Source organism: Clarias gariepinus, chromosome 5 (genome assembly GCF_024256425.1).
Source record: "Clarias gariepinus isolate MV-2021 ecotype Netherlands chromosome 5, CGAR_prim_01v2, whole genome shotgun sequence".
In the NCBI taxonomy this organism is placed as follows: domain Eukaryota; kingdom Metazoa; phylum Chordata; class Actinopteri; order Siluriformes; family Clariidae; genus Clarias; species Clarias gariepinus.
Window position 1 is genome coordinate 5,640,718 of NC_071104.1, and position 24,283 is coordinate 5,665,000.

At 38.0% G+C, this 24,283-nt stretch overlaps 1 protein-coding gene across 1 annotated transcript in view; it reads left to right on the forward strand.

Annotated features, from left to right (window-relative positions):
* LOC128524077 (GRIP and coiled-coil domain-containing protein 2) overlaps positions 1-24,283 on the forward strand; it is a 32,478-nt gene continuing 8,195 nt past the window's right edge. Inside the window, exons 1-17 of the mRNA XM_053496391.1 lie at positions 1-139; positions 405-464; positions 1,215-1,299; positions 1,415-1,482; positions 1,608-1,712; positions 3,709-7,581; positions 7,856-7,898; positions 8,297-8,397; positions 8,657-8,755; positions 10,308-10,427; positions 11,835-11,999; positions 14,154-14,258; positions 14,659-14,821; positions 15,953-16,053; positions 19,636-19,713; positions 22,052-22,189; positions 24,003-24,124. Of these exons, the coding sequence (XP_053352366.1) occupies positions 134-139; positions 405-464; positions 1,215-1,299; positions 1,415-1,482; positions 1,608-1,712; positions 3,709-7,581; positions 7,856-7,898; positions 8,297-8,397; positions 8,657-8,755; positions 10,308-10,427; positions 11,835-11,999; positions 14,154-14,258; positions 14,659-14,821; positions 15,953-16,053; positions 19,636-19,713; positions 22,052-22,189; positions 24,003-24,124 (5,432 nt within the window). The 5' untranslated portion in view covers positions 1-133. The remainder of the gene's footprint in view (positions 140-404; positions 465-1,214; positions 1,300-1,414; positions 1,483-1,607; positions 1,713-3,708; positions 7,582-7,855; positions 7,899-8,296; positions 8,398-8,656; positions 8,756-10,307; positions 10,428-11,834; positions 12,000-14,153; positions 14,259-14,658; positions 14,822-15,952; positions 16,054-19,635; positions 19,714-22,051; positions 22,190-24,002; positions 24,125-24,283) is intronic.

Consider the following 24,283-nt stretch of genomic DNA (forward strand, 5'->3'; position numbering starts at 1 on the left):
TCTTGTTGCTGTTTTGCCTCGACAGAGAGCTGAGTGTGGGGCAAAACACTAATACACACACACACACACACACTGAATGGTGTGTTAAAGCTTCATTTTAGACTGCGGATAGAGTAACGTGTGGGCTGAAGAGATGGAGGTGAGTAGGCGCGCGCGCGCGCGTGTGATACTACAGCTGTGTCCTGAGCTCGAGCTTCAACATTGTAACAGTGTATCTGTTACACTAACATTGTAGCCCTGTGACATTGTAGCCCTGTAACATTGTAGCCCTGTGTCTGTAACATTATTTAACAGCCATCAGTATGTGTGGAAGCTATACACCCAGCTAAAAGAGCAGGTTAGGAGTTGTGGTGTGAACTGATCTGTGTGTGTGTGTGTGTGTGTACGTATGTATACGTTTACAGAAGGAACCGGATCCTGAGTGTGGCAGCTCCGCCTCCTGCATGAGCACTGGCAAATCTAAGGTAATGTACTAAACCACTTACAGTGGATATAAAAAGTTTACACACCCCCGTTGAAATGTGAGGTTTTTGTGACATAAGAAAAATAAGACCAAGATAAATAATTTCAGATTTTTTCCCCCCTTAATGTGACTTATAACATGTAAAACTCACTTAAAAAAATAACTCACCTAAAATCTTTTAAGGAGGAAGTAAAAACAAAAAGTTGAAATAATGTGACTGCATAAATATGCACACCCGTAAACTATTATCTTTGTTGGAGCACCTTTTGATTTTATTACAGCACTCAGCCTTTTTGGGTTGGAGTCTTATCAGCACAAATCTGTCAGTTTGCGAGGGCAACTTGTGTGCACAGACCTCTACCCCACACTAGCAGAAGGCTGAAGGTGCTGTGCCAACATGGATTGGTATTTGTAATTGTTCATAATTCCCTCCACCTTTACTAAGACTCCAGTTTTAGCTGAAGACAAACTGCCCCAACGCATGACGCTGCCACCATCGTGCTTCACTGTCGGTATGGTGTTGTTTTGCGAATTTACAGGGTTGTTTTGCGCCAAACATACTTTTTGAAATATGACCAAAAAGTTCAACCTTGGTTTATCAGATCAAACCTGCCATTTTAACAGGGGTCTGTCAACATGTTATATTTACTGTACTTTACATTTGTTATATGTTAAAAAAGAAGATAAACTCATCTATGTGGAGACACTGTCAGTTAATGATTTTCAATTTCCTCTGAACATGTCTGTGTAGCTGGACACACTCGCCAAAGATGACCTCATTAAATTTGCAAAGAAGCAGATGGCTGCAATGCAGAAGTTAAAGTCTAAGTGTGCAGGTAGGTCCTCACGAGGTCTGAACACTAGCTGGATTCCCGTTATGGCTGATTTGAATTATTTATAAGTGTGAGAATTCTCATCTACCTGTACATGTGAGGATGTTTTATATTTTAGGTTTAGAAGAGAAAGTTGAAGCGCTGAAGGTGAATCCTGGTGGGACGTCTAATGATTCTGTGATAAAGGTAAAGCATCCAGGACGTAGAGGTCATAGGATATTATAATGGTGTTTAATGAATGAGTGTCATGGAGACGCACACGGTTGCAGAAGGAGCTTTTTATAAGTTTAACTGATGCTCTTCTGTAACAGGAGCTGACTGAGCGAATGGATGCTGTGTTGCTGGAGAAAGCAGAGACTCAACAGATGCTTGTTTTACTTCGTAAAGAAAATGAAACGCTGAAAAACCAAAGAGAAGTAAGTTGAAGCTGGGGCTGCCAGCTCTTTTTGCGTTTTTTTTTTATGTTTTTTTTTTTTACTTCAGCACATCATGAATAGATTTCTTTTCCACTACTTCATAAACAGTACTCACACCCTTACTGACCTCTGTTGCCAAAAGTCTCAAAGGAAGGCTCAAGAACACTTAGAACTTAAATGGAAGCAGGTACCTGTGGGTAAAGCAAATATTAGTGTTGTTGTTTCACTAGGGTGGGCGTTGTCTGAACAGAGAGCCAAGGCTTGCCCCAGCACAAGGGCGGTGAGGAATGCCTTTTTCATGGCCAGACACACCTAATCAGTCGTGCTGTACTGACTCGTTGTTCTTTACACTACACCTCCTTCATGGCAGTGTAAGGCAGTGACTCGACTCCTAGTTTATTCTATAATGATGTACACAATCATGAATCATGAGTTTCATTCAATGACTGATGGGCAAATAGATTTAACTGGCATTCTTCACATTTGTGGTGTGGTGTATAACATAGGAGTAGGCTATATGTGTCAGTGTTTCACTCTGCTGTTAGATTAGGGTGAGACACTTGGAAAAACTTCACTGCGCATAATACAACCTGTCCTTAATTACTTAAAAAAAAAAAAAAGTAGTACAGTCGAACCTTAATTCGTTCCGGAAGTGGCGAGAGGAGGAGGGGTGTATGTGTGAAGGGCCATGGTGTCTAATGACTAACTAAGACCCAGCAGGGGAGACGATTACCCACAATTCCACAGCTTAAGAGAGAGAAAAACCGTTGGCTCAGTTGTGATCACGTGACGTGCAAACCAGAAGCGCATGCATGATACATTGTAATCCAAGACTTGCTCGTTTTCCAAGTCAAAATTTATTCAAAATCTTTGCTCGTCTTGTGAAACGCGGCGTTACTCGCAATCCGAGGTTTCACCGTATAAAGCTGTATAAAGCACTGTATGTCGTTTTTTTTTTTTTTTTTTTTTTGGCTTATTGTAGTTGTACTCAACCCTCTATACCGGCCTGGTCCTTGTGCTGAGTTCTGAAAATTCGATTCTATCTGTAATCTCATCATCTGTAATGTTAGTCAGTGCTCTGCTTAAGACGAATTAATGTTTAGATTCAGGTTTAACTGACTCCAACGCGTTTAATTAATCCTGTCTCCAAAGAATAACCCTCTGCTTTTATGCTGCTATGATGCACTAAATTAATTTTAGGCTGGTTTCATTTTACAGTATGTGCTTGGTTCATGCTTTCCTGCTGCTCTCCAGCTAAGAATTTCTTTTTGGGTCAGGGTGATCAGAACTGATCTCATTTTCAATCTTGTAGAATTTTTCACTTGGTAAAATTTTTAATCAATGACGACCAACTTTTGGGTTTTACTCGCACTAGACATCAAATGGGTTGGAATCAACAAAGCAACACAACTAATTTACTTGTACAACCTCTATAGCTAGTGGTACAGGCTGTATCAGCTGACTGTCACTTACTCTCTACTTGGTTGAAGGTGTGGGTTTATTTTTCTGACCCTTTGGAAATCCTCACAAGAAGTTAGGATCCTTTCTTTCCCTAGCTGTCTTTGGTTTTTCATTGATGGCTGAGACAGCGCTCTTCAGCGAGAGACGCACAAACATTATACAGGACATTCTTTAACATACAGCTTTTTGAGAGCTTTAGATCAGTATTATTTAGGGTTGGAATTTTAGGAAACCTTAAAGTAGCTGAGTACGTTGTGATTTTAACGAAATTGCACACCAGCTTGAGTATGTTTGCTTTCTCGTCTGGCTGTAGAAATGTTCTGTAAGAAATCTTGCTGAAAGCTACGTGATGTTTGCATCTTCCACTGACTTATATGACAAGTTGCTAAAATGAGTAGTTACAGATTTATATCATGTTCAATACTATAAAAGTTGTGATTTTTAAAAATCTGGCTTCATAGCGAAGCCTTTACCTTACCCTATCTCACCTGAATATGTGGAGAATTCAGTTACTGTTTTTAAACTTTATCAACAGGAATCGGTGGAGAAGGTGGCTGCTCTCCAGGAGAAACTGCTTCATGCTGAGATCGACCACACTGAAAAGATAAAACACTTGGAAGAACAGTTTCAAAACTCAGAAACAAAGTACAGAGAGGAATTGGAGGCTTTAAAAAAAGTAGCAAGTGAAAATGAAGAAATCCAGCGACACAGACTTCAGGAAGACTTTAATGCTAATATTGAAATGGTTCGTCAGGAATATGAGCGCAAGATATCTGACTTGGAGCAGAATCTGGAATTGACTAGAAAGGAATTGAAAACTGAGAATGAAGGCCTCCAGGAAACTCATCACATAACTCTCCAGTTAAAACAGGAAGAGATTGAGAATCTTCAGGAGACGATTTCAAAGCTGAGCAAACAGCATGAAGATGAGGTCAGTTACCTGGAAGAGCAGCTGGAAATCAGTGCTGCAGACTTCGACATAGAGAGGGAGAGGCTTTTGCAAATGCAGGAAGAGCTTTCAGAGCAAATGGCACTGAAGGAGACCTACCTCCAGGACGTTCAAGAGGAAGAAGAAGACCTCAATAGAAGAACCCAGAAGCCATCAGAATCGATGGAGGCACTGGATTCCTCAGACCCAGAGAATGAAATGGACAGATTGAGATTAGCAGTGCAGGATTTACAGTCACAAAACACAATGCTTAATGAGGAGCTCACCTTCCTCACTAATGTGAAGGCTGCGCTTGAGGGTGACCTGAAACATTTAAAGGAGGAGTTCAGCATGGAGAGGGAAGAGCTGGAGTTCAAGATCAATGAGCTGCAGATGACCAAAGAAGAAGGTGAGATTTGTCCTGAAAAGGAGCCTGACGATGTTACTATTGCAAAAGAGACTATAAGTCTTGAAGAACATAATCAGATTCTTCAAGGATTGAAAGAGTCACACAAAACAGAAATGAAAGAACTAGAGACTCATCTTGCATCTTCTAATGAACGTGAAAAAGAGGTGATCGCTCAAGAGGCTCAGGATCTCCAAAACAAGTGTAGGGTGCTTTCTGAGGAGAAAAACGCTGTTGTGGATGAATATGAGCACACAAAGGAGATCCTGAGGAACATTGAACTGGAGCTTGGAGACCGAACGTCAGAGTTTGTAAAGAAATACAATGCCATGAAGGAGCAGGCCGCAGTTTCAGTTCAGGAATTGGAGGAAAAGCTCAGGGAGAAGGACGATCTAATCGAGAAACTGGAGTGCACACAAAAGGAAATGCAGGAAACTTTAGAGCAAAAACCTCAGCATGAGCAGAACGTTGCTCCAGAGGACAAAGACGTCCACGTTATAATGATGTCAGACACAGAAAACCTGATGACACTTGATGACGTAGTAATATACATAGAAAAAATACAAGAGGAGTGTAAGAATACAGGTGTGGACACAGCCCGGGTCACACTCGAGAAGTTGAAGGACTTGTCAGGGGCTTTGCAAGGTGCTTTAGATGAGAGGAAATGTCTGAGGAGTTCTGAATCAGAGTTGGAGAGCCGTCTCTCTCATGAAAAAGATCAACTGGCCAAGGACTTGGCTCTGTCGAATGAGGAAAAGACTGAGCTACAGAGAGCACACCAGTCTGCATCGCACGAGCTGGATGCTCTCAGAAAGGACCTGGAGATTAGTGAGGAAAAACTTTCTGAGGCACGAAGGCAAGTCTGCTCTGTACTTGCACAGAATTACACTGTAAAATTACACGAAGATGAGGACATCTCCACACTGCTGGAGCACCTTCTGTCCAGAGTTCAAGAAGAGAAATCTGCCTGTATTGTGTTGGATGAGGAAAAGGCTAAACTCGAAAAAGACCTGGGAGCTCTGTCTGAAGAGAGGCTTGCTCTCAAGAAGGTTCTTGAAGATATTGACCGAAAACTCTCTGAAACACAAAAACATGTGTGTGAAATATTGGAGCAGCACTTTTCTGTAAACACAGTGGACGAGGAGGACATTAGTGTACTGCTTAATCATCTCGTGTCCAGCATTCATAAGGAAAAGAAGAGCTACATGATGTTAAATGAGGAGAAGATTAAGTTACAAGGAGACCTGGTGAACATGGTTGAGGAAAGAGATGAGTGGAGGAGGTGTGTGGAAACCCATGAAGGTAAACTTTGTGATGCACGGAAGCGTGTGTGTGAAATTCTGGAGCAGAACTACGCTGTAAACATGGATGAACAACAGGACCTGTCCATACTGCTGGAGCATCTCCTGTCAAGAGGTCAGGAAGATAAATCAACCTGTATTATGTCAAATGAGGAAAAGTTGAGAAAGTTAGAGAAAGACCTGCAATCTCTGTCTAAAGAGAGGAATGATCTTAAGAAGGTTCTTGAAGATAGTGGAATAAAGTTCTCTGAAACACAAAAACGTGTGTGTGAAATATTGGAGCAGCACTATGCTGTGAACACGGTGGGCGAGGAAGACCTTAGTGTACTGCTTAACCATCTCCTTACCAGCATTCATGAAGAAAAAAAGAGCTACATGATGTTAAATGAGGAGAAGATTAAGTTACAAGGAGACCTGGTGAACATGGTTAAAGAAAGGGATGAGCTGAGGAGGTGTGTGGAAACCCATGAAGGTAAACTTTGTGATGCACAAAAGAGTGTGTGTAAAGTTCTGAAGCAGACCTACTCTGTGAACATGGATGAAGCTGAGGACATCTCTGTCCTGCTGGAGCATCTCCTGTCAAGAGGTCAAGAAGAAAAATCAACCTGTTGTGTATTAAATGAGATTAAGGCAAAGTTGGAAAAAGATCTGCAAGCTCTGTCTGAAGAGAGGAATGATCTCAGGAAGGTTCTTGAAGATAGTGAAAGAAAACTTTCTGATACACAAAAACATGTTTGTGAAATATTGGAGCAGCACTACGCTGTGAACATGGTGGGAGAGGAAGACATTAGTGTACTGCTTAACCATCTCCTTACCAGCATCCGTGAAGAAAAACGGAGTTACAATGAGGAGAAGATGAAACTACAAGGAGACCTGGTGACTGTGGATGAAGAAAAGGATCATCTAAAGAGGTGTGTGGAAACCCATGAAAGGAATCTTTCTGATGCACGGAAGCATGTGTGTGAAATTCTGGAGCAGAACTACGCTGTAAACATGGATGAACAACAGGACCTGTCCATACTGCTGGAGCATCTCCTGTCAAGAGGTCATGAGGAAAAATCAACCTGTATTGTATCAAAAGAGGAAAAGGCAAAGTTGGAAAAAGATCTGCAAGCTCTGTCTGAAGAGAGGAATAATCTTAGGAAGGTTCTTGAAGATAGTGAAAGAAAACTTTCTGATACACAAAAACATGTTTGTGAAATATTGGAGCAGCACTACGCTGTGAACACGGTGGGCGAGGAAGACATTAGTGTACTGCTTGAACATCTCCTTACCAGCATCCGTGAAGAAAAACGGAGTTACAATGAGGAGAAGATGAAACTACAAGGAGACCTGGTGACCCATGAAAGGAATCTTTCTGATGCACGGAAGGGGGTGTGTAAAATTCTGGAGCAAAACTACTCTGTGAACATGGAAGAAGAACGGGACGTGTCTGTGCTGCTGGATCGTCTTCTGTCAAGAGTTCAAGAAGAAAAACTAGTATTAGCACAGCAGCTGGATGGGAAAGCAGTACAACACCAGCAGGCTGAGGTCACTGATGCTGGGTTCCTCCAGACGACCAGTCGAAATGAAGTTCTGTCAGATACTGTAAATTCGCAAGGGGACCAAAATCAACAGGTTGAAATGTCGGGAAGGTTGGTGGGCCAGGAACGGGAAGAATCTGCAGTTGAAGGAGGCGCTCAGGAGACTGATGACATGAAAAGCCTCCAGCAGAAGCTGAGTGAAAAAGAGTCCATAGTGGCTCATCTAAAGGAAGAACTTTCCCTGTTACAGGTTTGTAGCTTTTTCCTCATGAACACCACATTCTATTTGTATGTTGTTTATCTGACAAAAGTGTAAAGCATAACAGGATGATGATGATGATATCTCAAACCTCATATGAGTTATTTTATAATCTCTCTTTTTATTATAAAGCAAGATCAGGAAATTATTACAGAATAACCACTTTAATATAAACATGTTTAATGTCAGCAAAAATCTACATGTACAGCTGTGTGTATCGTCTCTGTACAGACCGCCTTGATTTGTAATTACTGTTAATTTTCAGGAATCCAAGCTATCTACTCTCAACGAAAATATGAGACAAATGGGTATGTTCTTGTTGCTCCCTTTAATCGTCAGTACCATAGAGTACAGTACAGTTTTACTACATGAAGCAAAGTGTCATTACATTTCTTGTTATTAAAGGTCTGTGTTTTAGTGTAGAGTTTATTTCAGAGACATTTTTCTTTGCTTTATTTGTAGTTTAACATTTTTCAGGTTATAATATAGCCCTGCTGTTTTCACTTTAGATAATGTGTGTAAAATAAATAAATACATCAATAAAATTATATAATGATTTAGACAACTCATTGTTTCTCTTGTCTTTAAAAAAGGTCACAAATAGTCAATTATACTTGCGTTTTATCTCTGATTTTGGTGAATGTTACTTTTCACTGCAATACTGGCACAGTGTCATGACTTGTCTTGTTTCCTGCATGTCCTGTAGAATTTTTAGAAAAAGAAAGCAAAGAGAAAGAAGAACGTTTAAATAAATTCAAGGCTGTAGCTGTGAAAGCAAGGAAGGAACTGGACTCCAGCAGGAAAGAGGTGTGCTTTTATCTTGCTTTACTTCTAATATCATTTCAGATGTTTTGTGTTCTGTTAAATAACTAGTACACAGCATAGTGGACTTTTACATGGTGTTTACTGTACGGTCCAGGTAACTGGCTAAAGTGCAAATCCACATCAGATCATAAAAATAAAAAAAATGATCTGATGAATCATTATATGAAATATAATTTTTTAAAATGTTTTTGCTAATTTTAATTATGTAAATATAAATGAACACATCCATCTTAAATTATAGGCATCCAGATTAAAAGAGGAATTGGAGGCTTTAAGAGTCGAAAAAGACAAAATGTCAGACTCCATGAAGGCCATCATCCATGGTGCAGAATCCTACAAGGTACAAAGCAGTCATAATGCAAGTTTTTTTTTTTTTTTTGCACTTTCACGTTACCCTCTGTATAGCCCTTAAACCTCAGAGCATTTAGCCATTTTTTGCATTTATAAATGTAATAAATATATATAGGAGTCAGAATTGTGCAGTATAGTGTGATGTTTTTTCAGCACAACCTAGGCAATGTGATAAGCTGAATTATATTTAACTTTAACCAACTATACACACATGAAAGCATGATGTCTTCATTTTTTTTCATCCCATGTTTTTGGTTGTGTCTATAAACAGAAATACTAATTACATCAGCATGTGATGAGGTCAAAATTTTTTTAAGTCATTCAGATTGTTGTTAAATTGAGAGTTTGGTGTGTAGTGAAAACTTTTTATTTATAACTTTGGTTTTATCTGATCTATCCCAAAACCCAAATGCACAGTTTGATGTCTGAAGGCTTTGGCATCGGCAAACACCGGCACTACTACAATGTAAACATTAGCCTTTTTTTTTTTTTTTTTTTTTTTTTTTAAATCGGCCATAGACCAACACAGCATAGTGGACTGCTGTCACAGATAGTGAATAAGTAACTAGTGATGCGCGGGTCGTCTGGTAACCCGCGGACCCTGCAGGTAACCCGCGGGGAGGGTTAGGGCGGGTAAAAAAATTGTCACTTTATTTGCGGGGCGGGTTGGGGCGAGTCATTAAAAAAAAAATTAAATTAAAAATCCATGTATGTTGCGTGCAATTGCCTATAGCCTATATTATATTCATATTTTATTGTGTTCTTTGAGAAGGTTAAATCACGTGACAAGTCACGAAAGCGCCAAGCAGCTACCGCTGCCAGTCACAACAAAAACAAAGAAATAAAAGTAAAGATGGAAGACGAGGTGCGGGAAAAATTGAGGTCGGGTTTTTACTTTACATCATTAAAAGAAAAAAAGGTCTAATGTTTTAGCATTCTTTTTTTTGCACAGCGAACATAAAAACGCTAAATGAACATTTCAGTGTGATAAATGAAAAAAAAAATGTCAATCTTAGCTGTAAGCTGTAAACTGTAGGCCTGCCCTATACAAATCTAGAATAAAAAAATATTTAGCCTAGATTACAAACGCTGCTTTGTAAATGTTTTAAATGTTTATCATTATCTTGTTATTAATATGACCTGATTTATCGTTCATATTCATAATCATATGTTGTTGCCAGTTTACACAGCGATGTTTCCAAGCATTTTCAGGCTGAAATAAAGCCTGTTTTAATTTGAATTACAATGTCTAGTATGTCTATTTAATGGTCGTGGGGGCGGGGCGGGGCGGGTTGGAAAAATACCCGACCTGTGCATCACTATAAGTAACCTTCTTTAATACCTACTTGAATAAAGCATCTTTGCAATGCTTTATTAGAGATATAATTATTAATGCATATAATCTTCGTTTATTTTTTTCATACACCACTCCACTAAACGCTCCCTGTCAATGTTTATCACTCTGATTATTTTACTTATTATTGTAGTTTGTTTAACAAAAATTGAGACTTTTCATCTAGCTAAACTTTTTTTTTTTCCAGAATCTTATGATTGATTACGATAAGCAAACTGAGCTGTTAGATAAAGAGAGAGAGAAACTGGAGGCATCAGAGAAATTGGTTGTTGACTTGAACAAACGTCTGCATGCAGCTGTTGAGCAGGTAAGGCAGTTTTTTAGATTTAATTTTATAAATGTTGTCATTCATTTACATAACTGTAATTCTTGGAACTATAGTTATGTATCCAATATCCAAATATTTAAATATTAGCAGCAAGCAAAAAATAAATAAAAGTCCAAAGGGAAGTGCCAAAACCTTATGCAGTTCCTTAAATGACCAAAGGAGTTTCCTCCAAACGTAGTCAATCCCCATAGACCCCATAATATTCAATTTTACCACAAAAGTTTACAGCCTGGTTTTGGTCTCCATAGCTAGATTTCTCATTTATAACAACTGTACAGGGGGTGAATTTTTACGCATTTTTATGAATAACTGGTGCATTGCAGATGTCAAACCGCTAGCTGTCTGCTTTGCATAACTTTAGCTAACCAGCTAACTGGAATTAGTGTTGACACGGGACAACGTGTAGTGTGTAAGTGATGGAGTTTTTAATGCAAATTAATCAGGTGACCGAGTTTGACTTCCCATTTTGCGATAATAAGATGGCTGAGGAAAATGCTTGCACTACCTTTAAGGGAACATATTTTTACGAGAGTGCATTTGATTTGAGACATAAAACTGGTGGCTCAGGCCGATAAGGATCCAGATTTTTGGATCTAAGGATCCGCCGTTGGTCGGTTGTGGTGGGTTCCCACACACCACACTACCCAGCGACTACATGCAGGCCGGTCCCATTCGAGAGACTTTAATTTAACATTTGTTAAATGTTAATATTTGGATATTATAAAACTGCATGATCTGTTTCCTTTAATAGCTGACTATGCATTTCTTTATTCCAACTTTACACGTTTATAATAGAAGAAAATCTCTGTATTTTAAAATCGTGCATAATCACAGACTATAAGTGACTGTGATTAACTAGATGAAAAGATTTAATTGATTGACAGCCCTAAAATTAATGTTATCATTTTTGCTAAGCTAGCTAGCTTGTGGTAACTGAGGTAAGTAGGCGTGTTCTAAGTTACCTCCAGGCTCTATTCGGTCTGCCCATTCGCCCATTAACTGGATTAACTTGGAGTTTTGTTGGTGTCGGGTCCTGCTAAGACGACTAGAGCTCCCACAGCTGAGCTTCAAAAGCACGCTTCAGTAAACCAGTGGGTGACGTCACTAAGAGATTTGTCCAGCTCTTATACAGTTCTATGGTTTGTAATGACTGATGTTAGTAAACTATCTCAACTCAACCAAGTTTATAGGTATTGATGTACAGCGAGTTAACTTCTGATCTTTCTAAGCTCAACCTAGCAGTACATGTTGGCAGATTTTCCAAGACTACAAAAAAAGTAGTCATTTACAGACATTTTCAACAAATTAGATTATTTTGGTAAGTCTATGAAAAATGTTGGTTTGTTAAAGATACTGGAATTTACTGGCATTCTGTTTCCCTGTCAGCATCAGCAGCTCTCTTCTGAGAGAGAAGACCTGAAGGCTCATATCGAGACTCTCCAAAGTAATGTTCGACAGCTGGAGGCACAGGCTCTGGAGATGCACAAACTCAAATCCACATTGGAGAGAGACCTGGAAGCAGAACGACTTTTAAAGGAGCAAAAAACAAAGGTAGCCTAGAAATACAACAGCAGCGTAATGATATACAGGTCCTTCTCAAAAAATTAGCATATTGTGATAAAGTTCATTATTTTCTGTAATGTACTGATAAACATTAGACTTTCATATATTTTAGATTCATTACACACAACTGAAGTAGTTCAAGCCTTTTAATTATTTTAATATTGATGATTTTGGCATACAGCTCATGAAAACCCAAAATTCCTATCCCAAAAAATTAGCATATCAGGAAAAGGTTCTCTAAACGAGCTATTAACCTAATCAACTAATTAACTCTAAACACCTACAAAAGAGTCCTGAGGCTTTTAAAAACTCCCAGCCTGGTTCATTACTTAAAACCGCAATCATGGGTAAGACTGCCGACCTGACTGCTGTCCAGAAGGCCATCATTGACACCCTCAAGCAAGAGGGTGAGACATAGAAAGAAATTTCTGAACGAATAGGCTGTTCCCAGAGTGCTGTATCAAGGCACCTCAGTGGGAAGTCTGTGGGAAGGAAAAAGTGTGGCAGAAAACGCTGCACAACGAGAAGAGGTGACCAGACCCCAAGGAAGATTGTGGAGAAGGACCGATTCCAGACCTTGGGGGACCTGCAGAAGCAGTGGACTGAGGCTGGAGTAGAAACATCCAGAGCCACCGTGTACAGGCGTGTTCAGGAAATGGGCTACAGGTGCCGCATTCCCCAGGTCAAGCCACTTTTGAACCAGAAACAGCGGCAGAAGCGTTTGACCTGGGCTACAGAGAAGCAGCACTGGACTTTTGCTCAGTGGTCCAAAGTACTTTTTTTTTGGATAAAAGCAAATGTTGCATGTCATTCGGAAATCAAGGTGCCAGAGTCTGGAGGAAGACTGGGGAGAGGGAAATGCCAAAATGCCTGAAGTCCAGTGTCAAGTACCCACAGTCAGTGATGGTCTGGGGTGCCATGTCAGCTGCTGGTGTTGGTCCACTGTGTTTTATCAAGGGCAGGGTCAATGCAGCTAGCCATCAGGAGATTTTGGAGCACTTCATGCTTCCATCTGCTGAAAAGCTTTATGGAGATTTCATTTTTCAGCACGACCTGGCACCTGCTCACAGTGCCAAAACCACTGGTAAATGGTTTACTGACCATGGTATTACTGTGCTCAATTGGCCTGCCAACTCTCCTGACCTGAACCCCATAGAGAATCTGTGGGATATTGTAAAGAGAAGTTGAGAGACGCAAGACCCAACACTCTGGATGAGCTTAAGGCCGCTATCGAAGCATCCTGGGCCTCCATAAGACCTCAGCAGTGCCACAGGCTGATTGCCTCCATTCCACGCCGCATTGAAGCAGTCATTTCTGCAAAAGGATTCTAGACCAAGTATTGAGTGCATAACTGAACATAATTATTTGAAAGTTGACTTTTTTTGTATTAAAAACACTTTTCTTTAATTGGTCGGATGAAATATGCTAATTTTTTTAGATGAGCTGTATGCCAAAATCATCAATATTAAAACAATTAAAAGGCTTAACTACTTCAGTTGTGTGTAATGAATCTAAAATATATGAAAGTCTAATGTTTATCAGTACATTACAGAAAATAATAAACTTTACCACAATATGCTAATTTTTTGAGAAGGACCTGTATATATGAGGCGTGTCCAAGTCAAACAAGGGCTTGGGATGAAATGTCTGATGAATTAATGAAGGTGTAAGATTATTTATTATCATTTTTAAAAATTATTTTTCTATATACTATATATATAATTTTTTTTTTTTTAGTTCTTTGTGTTGCTGCAATTTTTTGCCCAAGCCATGTACATGTAGCCTTGTACCATATTAAATAGTATTTATTTAATTAAATAAAATTTAAATGATCATTTGAACAGTTCATTAAGATGCAGCGGCAGACTTCATGTGTCTTAGAGAAAGCACATCCTAGCTTTGTGTTTGGGATATGAAATATTAAAAAGACAATTTAAGATGGTTTAATAGTGTAAATTTTTTTTTTATTCTTGTAAGTCTTTAACATGTTTAAGAGTGGACGACTCATTCACTCACATCTGCACTGGTTTATGAACTTCTTATTGGCTCTTGACATCATATTGTCTAATATGGACTTACTAATAAAGCTGTGCTTATGATTATTTTTATTGTTTTTGACATGTACATTACTGGATTGTTCAGGAGCATGTGTGTGCAGTGAAGGAAGTCGAGGAGCTCCAAAGTTTTCTACAGAAACAGAAACAACATTTGCAGCAGACAGAGCAAGAGCTGGAGCAGCTCAGGAAGGCATGTTCACTTAAACACCCTGCAGGGCTGATAAAAGTGTGAAGTACACCAGCAAAATCTTGTGTTGATCATTAATGATATAAATATATATTTTTTTACCCTTTGTCCCACTTCTTTTTTGCTTCAGTAGGACTTTATGGAGAAAATCGAAGCGTTTAAAGCTGCCATCAGCATAAATACATGTAGTTTCATATACAGGTCTAGATACGTGCTATTATGTGATGCTTAAATACATTTAAAAAGGGTAAATCCACTGAACCCTGAACACTGAACTAAAATTAGTTTTCATTATCAGGTGGATATTACACCTCGTGCATGACAGAGTTTGTGTGTTTTTTTTTTTGTTTTTTTTTTTTTTTTTTTAAAGCATCAATGTGAATCAGAATGTTTTTCTCATCAGGACGCCCAGCAGAGCACTTTGTTGGACATGGAGATGGCAGATTATGAGCGGCTGGTCAAAGAGCTCAACCTGCAGCTCTATGAGAAGGACAGACTACTGGAAGAGCAGGAACGGCAAACACAAGCTCAGAGAGAGAGGGAGGAGAAACTCAACCAGGAGATAGGCAAGTCCTCTTCCCTTTCACTGTGTGAATGTAAATCATTTCCCTAAAATAAACATACACAACCTGGATGTAACAGAGCCGTGATGATACTGCTGCAGTCGTACTGAGAACTTTTCATGAACACTTTCAATGAATACTTTTAATAGTATTAGTACTTTTAGTTGAGTTTTACCTTTGCATACTGTTCCTGTAGTCTGTTGCCTGGTTGGTTATGGTTAACCACATGAGCACACTAGACAGGACCAAACTATGGACCTGTTAAACCTGCTTTAAGTGTGCTTAGTTCTTACGCTCCTGTTCACTCTAAAACACCACCTCACTCTGTAAACATCACAACTCCTACTCAGCCCTACCCTGTGTACTACACGATAGTGTAACTCCTATTACTGTAAAGGAACAGAATATTACAACAGCAAGTTTTATCCCTTTAATTCAGATAATGCACTAATACGGTCAGAAGCAAAAGTGGGACCAACTTCAGTGAGTCAGTCAGATCTCATTTAATAAATAAATGAGGACACACACTTATCATTTTAAATATTTAATTTCTTTAAAAGTTACACTTGACACTGCAGTAATGGACTTTATCGAATATCCGTGTTCTGCACTGCTGCTGTTACAGATGTGGCGATGTGCTTTACAGGAAGAGGGCAATTAACCTTTTTTTTTATTTTTATAAATTGCTGATTCTCAGTGAGCTGAAAGTTACATCTTTAAAAAGTGGCATTTAATTGGACAGTTCCTGTATGATGCATAGTTCTGGCAGGATGTATCATTTAATATCAATTTATTATCTGTCAAATTCTCATTAATATGTCCGATATCATCAGGTCTGCCTGATACAAACCACATGTTTAATGTGAATCCATGCCTGTTTATTTTGTATGATGTTTCTAGAATTATATTTATTTTTGTATATTTATTTCTATCAATTAACAATTTTTACTATTACTACTTATCTTGTCATGAGTATAGCATTTGATGCTGAACATGGCATTAACAATAACAAATATTTTTAGATAAAAGATAAAAGCAGAAGATGAGTGTGAATAAGAGATGTAGATGGTTTTAGAGCTGCTGGTTGAACATTAGTTATGTTCAGATAGAGAAACTAAACTATTTGTACTATAGAGTCTTTAAAGTCGCTCGTGGACGTCGGAGAGGAGAAGACCGCTAAGGTTAAGCAGCTGCTCGTGAAAGCCAAGAAGGATTTGGCAGACGCCAAAAAAGAAGTGAGTTGCATCCACTTTTCCTCACATTAAATCAATAATGTTTACTACATAAATTGTTTTCTGTTTTTGACCTTATTTAGTAACTGAAGGAGGTCTGTATAAGGTGTTTGATTATAAGCATAAGAAAGGCCTAATTTAGCTGCACTGCTTTTGTCCTCGCTTTCGTTTATCATGTGACTTCAGTGGTGATTCAATTCAATTAAGGTGTATTTGTCTACCAAGTTTAATAAGTAGACACAATGTTCTTATCAGAAAGCAGCTTTACCAAAATCCAGAATTGAATTGAGATCCTTAATTAACAAGCTAGAAGCGAAAGTGGGAAGGAAAAGCTCCATGAGACATGAGGAAGAAACGGACACAAAATGAAGCCCATCGACTGCATGATACCAGATTTTATTATAATGCTGTGTACGAATTTGCAGATCCACTTAACATTTTTAAAACTGACACATTCAATATAAAAAAAAAACATGCCTTGAGGTACCTCTTGTACAGTGGAATCTTGGTTTGCGAGTAATGCGGTTTGTGTTGCACAAGATGAGCAAAGATTTTTAATAAATTTTGATTTGGAAAACGAACAAGTTTCATGTATCATGCATGTGCTTCTTGTTTTGACGGCGAGCGTCGCATGATCACATCTGAGCCAATGGTTTTTCTCTCTCTTGCGCTGCGGAATTGTGGGTCTCCCCTGCTGGGTCTTAGTGCTCGTCTCTCACTCTACACGCGTGTACTGTTTACTATAACTCTGTGACAATTTTATTTTACTGCTCTTGTGTCTGTGTGTCATTGTACACCGTGCCACACACACACACACTCCTCCTACTTTCGCTACCACAGACACACACTCTTTCTCCCTGCTCTACACAGAAACACTGATTCTTAGTAAAGTGCAGGTTAATTAGGTTTATTTTTACTTTACAGCAGTGATTCCGTTAGTGTGTTGCTCAATTGAGTGTCATTAGAGAGATTTCTTGTTTATTTTTCCGATAAAACAGTGTTTTTATTGTGTGCGCGCATGTGTGTGTGAAAAGAGTGGAGGAAGGTTTACTGTGTAAGACGAGAAGGGGGAGAGGGGAGGGGCTCCTTACTTTAGTTTTACACACACACACACACACACACACACACACACACACACACACACACACACACACAGCGGCTGCGTGCACAAACGGAAACACTTATCTGTCGGGATTTATTTTTACATTTTCTTAAAGGTAAAGTGCAGGTTAATTTGTTTAATTTTTACTTTATACTTTGTGTTAATTATTTTTTTTGTTTATATTTTTTGTGGCTGTGGAACAAATAATTATAGTTTCCATTATATAACAAATAATTATAGTTCTCATTATATAACAAATAATTATAGTTTCCATTATATAATTTTTGGGTGTCATTTTTTCCCCCTAATGTTCTGAGAAGCCGTGTTAATTGTATCATTAATCCATAATTGACAAAAGAAGGTTGTTGTTGTTGGGAAGACTACCCCAAGTTGACGATAAGGAGTTTTATGTTAAAGGTGCTGTTTTCTTGGGATTTTTCTGGATAGAGGTTGAAAAGTGTAAGTTGTGACACATAGAGCACTACAGTGTATATCCTTACAGTATACACAGGGGTTTCAGTTACACTCCTTTATTTTTATAGAAAGTAAATGGATTTACTCCCTGTTGGCTTTCGCAATGGAAAACTTTTTGCTATGTTTGTTTAACTTAACACTCTTTAGTTGGTTTCTATACGTGTCTGGGTTCCAAGGCAGCCCAATGTACTGACCACCTTCTCTCTTTCAAATCCTGTCACTCGATCCCACTATGTGTAGGAACCACCCTGAACCACCCTAAACCATCCTAAACCATGAGCAAAATACAGCACAATCAACACAAAACTCTTCTATTATAAACTAATACTACCACAGCAAAACAGTAGTCGCCTCACATTTAAGCAAACAAAGCTGCTTAGTCACTATCAGCTTTTATGTGCAACAGGAACATCACACCTCATAAGCTGTTTCGTTTTGAGAGTGCAGCCACTGTATGCTTTATTATCTATATAAATAAAAGTGGTTTTGTCTGTACATTGATCAGAACTCACTCTTTCCATGATATCATTACGTTTCTTACATTGGAGGACCGGAAACCAGTCTCAGCAAAATGTCTGTCACAACATCACGCAATTAGAATATAATGAAACTTTGGCAGTCCTTTTGGTATTTAACTGAAGTTAAATCTGCGGCATAATGAAATCAGAATAAGTAGAATTAATGTTATGAGCAGTTATGTGCTAGATTGTCAGAGCAGCAGCCTTTTTAGTAAATTTAGTGTTTTTTCCCTCAAGGTGGGCATGACTATTCATGTCACTTAACAGACCCAATCAACATGATGGTTCACCATAAATACACAACATGAATTCACAGATCCTTTACAGATTCACAAATCCTCACGAAACAAATGAAAAGAACTGAAAAGAACTCCAGAAAATAAAAGTAAATAGGGAGAGGGCGTGTAAAATACGTGAACTGAGAGCCCAGTGTTATGAGCTAAAATCAAACTGTGGCATAAAAACGATGTTATAAACAGTTATGTGCCAGATTAAATAATCTACTTTAAACAGGGAGTGTATTTGTCTGACAAAAATAGTACAACTAAGCAAAATACTCAACTTTACCCAGTTAGATTTCTTTGTATTAATAAGTTAGACAGAGAGTTCTGCTGTACAAAAAGACAGACAGACGTGTACGTGGGCTTCAACCTGAAATATTATTTATCATTATTATTATTATTATTATTATTATTATTATTATCACTGATTACATTTAAGATCAGCAGGTTATTTTTAGTAACTTTTTAACTATTTCTACAAACTATTTAACTGTTAATGACGCATACTAACGCTAGTCACGGATATTAATCAAATCTCTGAATAAAGCTAAACATTAGACAAGGCAAGCAGGTTGCTGCTCTAACTTACCCAGTGGTTCGTAGTCCCCTGATATAGTCATAGAGGGTAAACAGTACTGTGTGTTTTGAAGGATGTTCAGTCCAAGTACTGTATATAGGTGCAAAGATATAGGAGTCAGGTCTGATTGTGTAGAATATCATAATGGTCAACATTGTCTTTAATAAACAAGATGCTGTGGTATCCAGTATTTCATCTTGTAAACGTTTCACTGTACATGTAATGTACGAACAAGTGTATTTTACTACGGACCAGAACTTTATTATAAAGTTGAATCCAACTTTCCATTGATGACATATTCCTGTAAAAAATAATAATTAATTCTTAATTATAACAGCACTTATAATGGTAACTATGTTCATTAAATAAGGAAGAAAACTGTAATTACTGTAATTATATTTTAACTCCCTTATTCAGGCCTACGAAATTTATTTTTGTTTCAGTAAATAAGTTCCCATCATCCCTTATTCTTTAAGTAATGTTAGTGTTAATGCTCATAAATTAATATCACAGGTGTTATATTTTAGCTCATATTTAATCTAATTTAATTACATATTTACTTCTTTTAGATTGATATAAGATCCACTTTTGTTTCTGTAGTGTTTGTAAAATAAATGACTGTTTGCTTTGCAGGAAGCATCTCAGATGATCGCGCAGTCTTCTCTGAAAGGGGAATTAGAGAGCATTCAACAGCAGCTGGAAAATTACAAGGTAAAAATATTTAGTCATCTGGCTTCTTTGATAGACTGTGTTTACATACAGCAGCATAATCACAAAAAGCTGCTGTCTGTAAAACATTTAATCAAGAAGGAGAGTGTGTTAGTTACAGTCAGCTTACATTTCCCATCATTCACTGCTTGCTTACTGGCCAGGCATCTCCTTATTTATTGTAGCATTCATTGCATCAATTACTCATACACATGATCAGTTTATAAATTGTGTTATAACATTTTACTAATACAGACAGCTGATTGTGTGTTGTTCACATAAAGCGGGTGATTAAAATGTTAAAATAAAAGACAAATGCAGCTAATGGGTCTAGTGGTTCTACTTAGCATTAATTAGCATTCTTCTGCATTATAGTGTCCCACAAGGTTCAGTTTAAGGCCCTATGTTGCTCTCCCTTTTTCCAGCTTTTTTTAAAATGTTATTAGCTGAATGAATGAACTCCTGCAAAGATAACAAAGATAGCCATGACACATGATGCTGTGGCTGGACCTGGTTAGCCCAGAAATTGGATTTATTGAAAACATTGAAAAGTTTATGCTTAATTGCCTCATTCATTTTTCAGTGAACAACTTTATCTGCATACTGTTGACTTAAAGCTAAAAAATAAATAATAATAGATAAAGATAAAGTAAAATAAAGATCGACTCAGGATTCATTCAACACATTTGGCACTGTTCGGCTTTATAACACACAGCAATGGTTTTCATTACTCATGGTTGCACTGTCTTTCACCCCGAGTCGGATCGGTTCCTAACAAGATGACAGTCTGGAAGTTTCCAGAAATTATTTAAATGAATTTAAGAAGTGTCTCAATGGCCAGGGATGAATGGACTTAGATTTATAATATTCAACCAAACCCCAAAGGAACTGGTGAAGATGTTTGAGGCACCAGGTTCCACTGTACAGCAGAGGCCAAAAGATTTGAGAATGACACAAATATAATTTTTTCACAAAGTTTTCTGATTCAGTGTTTTTAGATCTTTTTGTCAGCTGTTAATCTGGTATAATGAAGTATAATTACAAGCATTTTTATACAGGCCTTTATTGATAATTACATTACGTTTATTTGCAGTATTTGCAGTGTTAATCCTTCTTTTTTAAGACCTCTGCAATTCGCTCTGGCAGGCTGTCAGTCAACTTCTGGGCCACACCCTGACTGATGGAAGCCCATTCTTACATAATCAATGCTTGGAGTTAGTCAGAATTTGTGTGTTTTTGTTTGTCTTCCACAAGTCTACCACAAATTCTCAGTGGGATTCAGGTCTGGGGAGATTCCTGGCCATGGACCCAAAATTTTAATGTTTTGTTCTCCAAGCCACTTAGTTATAACTTTTGCCTTATGGTGGAAAATATATTGTTCCTTACCTCACTGTTCTTGGATGGTTGGGAAAAGTTGCTCTCACAGGATGTTTTTGTACCGTTCTTTATTCATGATTGTGTTCTTAGGCAAAATTATGAGTGAGCCCACTCCCTTGGCTGAGAAGTGACGCCACACATGAATGGTCTCAGGATGCTTTACTGTTGGCGTGACACAGGACTGATAGTATTGCTCAACTTCATACATTTTAAGAAGGGCAGCAAAAGAAGGCACTTCTCTCTAGGAAGAACATCAAGGACAGACTGGGTAAAAGGGGTACAGGAATTAGAGTGCTGAGGACTGGGATGAAGTCATTTCTCTGATGAAAGCCCCTTTTGATTTTTCGGGGCAGGAAAGAAAGGATATGCGCCATTATCAGTGCTGTGTCATGCCCTGAAATGTTGTTGATCAAGAAAAAAATCCCTTTACTCCAAGAACCGTATAAAAAGCCAGATGGAGTCTGCAGATCCTCAGGTTAGGAAATGGATTATGAGAAAGGATTTTCTACAAATACTGAAGATAAATTCACATTGTGATCTAGCAACCAACAAAAATCAAGTGGAAAAACAAACAAAAAGAAAACAAACCTAAAAGAAAATGCTTTAGAGATACAGTTGGAGAGACAATCCACACAGAAAATTTCCCTCAGGGATTAATAAAGTTCTAATTAATTAATTAAAATTAAATTAAAACATGTCACTTCTAGGAAAAACTAATTTGACATTGTAGATTCAGCAATAACAAAATTAACAAGAATTAGATTCACAAAGGATTAGAATGCTGGATATATTATCTAATTCCCTTCTTGGCGATAGCTGAATGGGGGAACGTGTGCATCACACTGTGTAGTTCTGTGCAAAGATAATGAGCTCCTGCCAGTCTGGAGTGTGAAAAAGTAGAGCATTAATTGTTGCTCTTCCGTCATGTTTGTCTAAGTGTTTGCGTTTGTGTGTTTTGTCTTAGATTCAGTCTAGTGAACTGACTGCAGATCGGCACAGACTTCAGGAGCAGCTAAAGGCACTGAATGATCAACATCAGAAGTCAGTCACTTCCTACCATACCCAAGTGACCACATTGCAGAATGATCTAAGCACTACAAAGGTACCTCAGCCCCTACTCTAGTAGTGTGAGCTGATTTTAAATCAAATGCTTAGAGCAGTAATATTCAGGTCCTGAAGATCATTTCCTCGTCTATGCCACTGGGGTTGTAAGATTATTCCTGGGGGGAAGGAAAATAAGCAAGTTGAAGCTGAAAGAGATCTGCTACATGCTATAAGCTGTCTATAACTGTAATATGACCTAACATAAAAACAAGAAACTTAAATTTAAAAATAAACACAGCGATGCTTTGGTATGTGAATTTAATCCAGTAAAATTCAGTATTGTGGAACACATTTTCCCATAAGAAATATCTAGATTATCTAAATGCAGATAATCCGTTTCAGCTACACGAAAATATTAATAGTATAAACAAGTTACAACACTAAAATCATATTTTTACATATAAAAACTATCAAACATTTAAATTAGACATGTAAATACAGTAAGGTCAATAAGTATTTGATCACCCTGTGATTTTGCAAGTTCTCTTACTTGGACATCATGGAGGGTCTACAATTTTCGGCATAGGTGCATTTCCACTGTGAGAGACAGAATCTAAAAAGAAAAATCCAGAAATCACATTGTATGATTTTTTTTTTTTTTAAACAATTTATTAGTTTAGACCCTCCATGATTTTTAAGTAAGAGAACTTGCAAAACCATAGGGTGATCAAATACTTATTGACCTCACTGTAGATGTGTAAATTAAGTGCAATATGAAATAGACATTAAACCTCACTTAACTTTAGTTTGTGATTCCTTTTGGCACCGTCTGCTTTAAAAAACAAACCGAAAGAAAACAATATGTAAACTCACTTCACTTGGCTTTCCACTGACGCAAACAAGTTTTGGACGGCCTTGACTTACACCTGACGCTTAGTTCGGCTCGGTTCGGCTTGGTTCTTTCGTATGCTGGGCAAATTTCTTGCAAAATTTCAGTTCTTAAGGCGAAATGTTTGTTTGTATGCCGAGGGACCACTGTAATAATCATGTGATTCTATTTTATCTATTTTATGGTTTAATGATCTATTTCTGTTAATTTAACATGTGATGCCAGTGATGTACAGGGCAATCTGATTAATCATTCAATTGCTACAATTATAACTTCAAACTTTGTTAAAAAAAAAAAAAGAGAGAGAGAAAAATCTAGCCTTGTGGTGAGCAGTGTCTCGGCTTAAGATGCTTTTACAATGTCCTACTTGCCAAAAAAAACCAAAAACTTTCTGCTGACTTTAATAGAACAATAATATTAATTAACCTGTCCTACTTATGTGTTTCACGTTCAATGCATTTTTCAACCGTATTTACAGCCCAATATGAGACTGACGTACTACGGTGACATCAAACGTTCAGACAGCGGGGCTGGACCGCTCCTCGCTCCAGCTGATCAATAATGTAATTTCATTCCAGCTCGGATAACTGGGTGTCGCTGAGTCGCGTTTCTGTTTTATTCTAACGCATTTAACGTACTCTAGCATAACATCTGCTATTTTAAGGGTTGTGTGCACTATTGGTGTTAAATGCTTACCATGCAAACAGAACTCAACTCTAAATATCAACAATACTGTCAAATATATTGTCAGAATGCGTGTTGTGTTAAATCTCTGAATTACAGACACTTTAACTGTAATCTGCAATTTATTGATTTAATCAGCTTCAGAAGTTAAAACCATTTGTGAGGTTCAGCAGGTTTTTAACATGCTTCATGTTTCTGCTGTGCTCTAATGTTTACTGTGTGTATATCAAACTAAGGCTTATTACTGCAGAAAAGTACACTTTATTTATAATTCCTACTTGTGTAATGTCATTCGCAGGCTGACCTTGAGTCCGTAAAGTCTGAGTACAACAGTTACAAGGTACGAGTACATAATGTGCTCAAGCAGCAGAAAAATAAGAGCTCTACTCAAAGTGATGGTGATTTTTCCAAACAGGAAAGGTGAGATTTTTTTCTGTTGTTATTATGCTCTTTCTGCTGCATTTTTGTTGCTGATGAGACTTTACCACCCGAGATGTTTCTTCTGTTGTGCTGAATTGGTTGCAGAATAATGCGTATCCATTCGTAGATGTGTGACCATCATACAGCCTCATGGTTTAG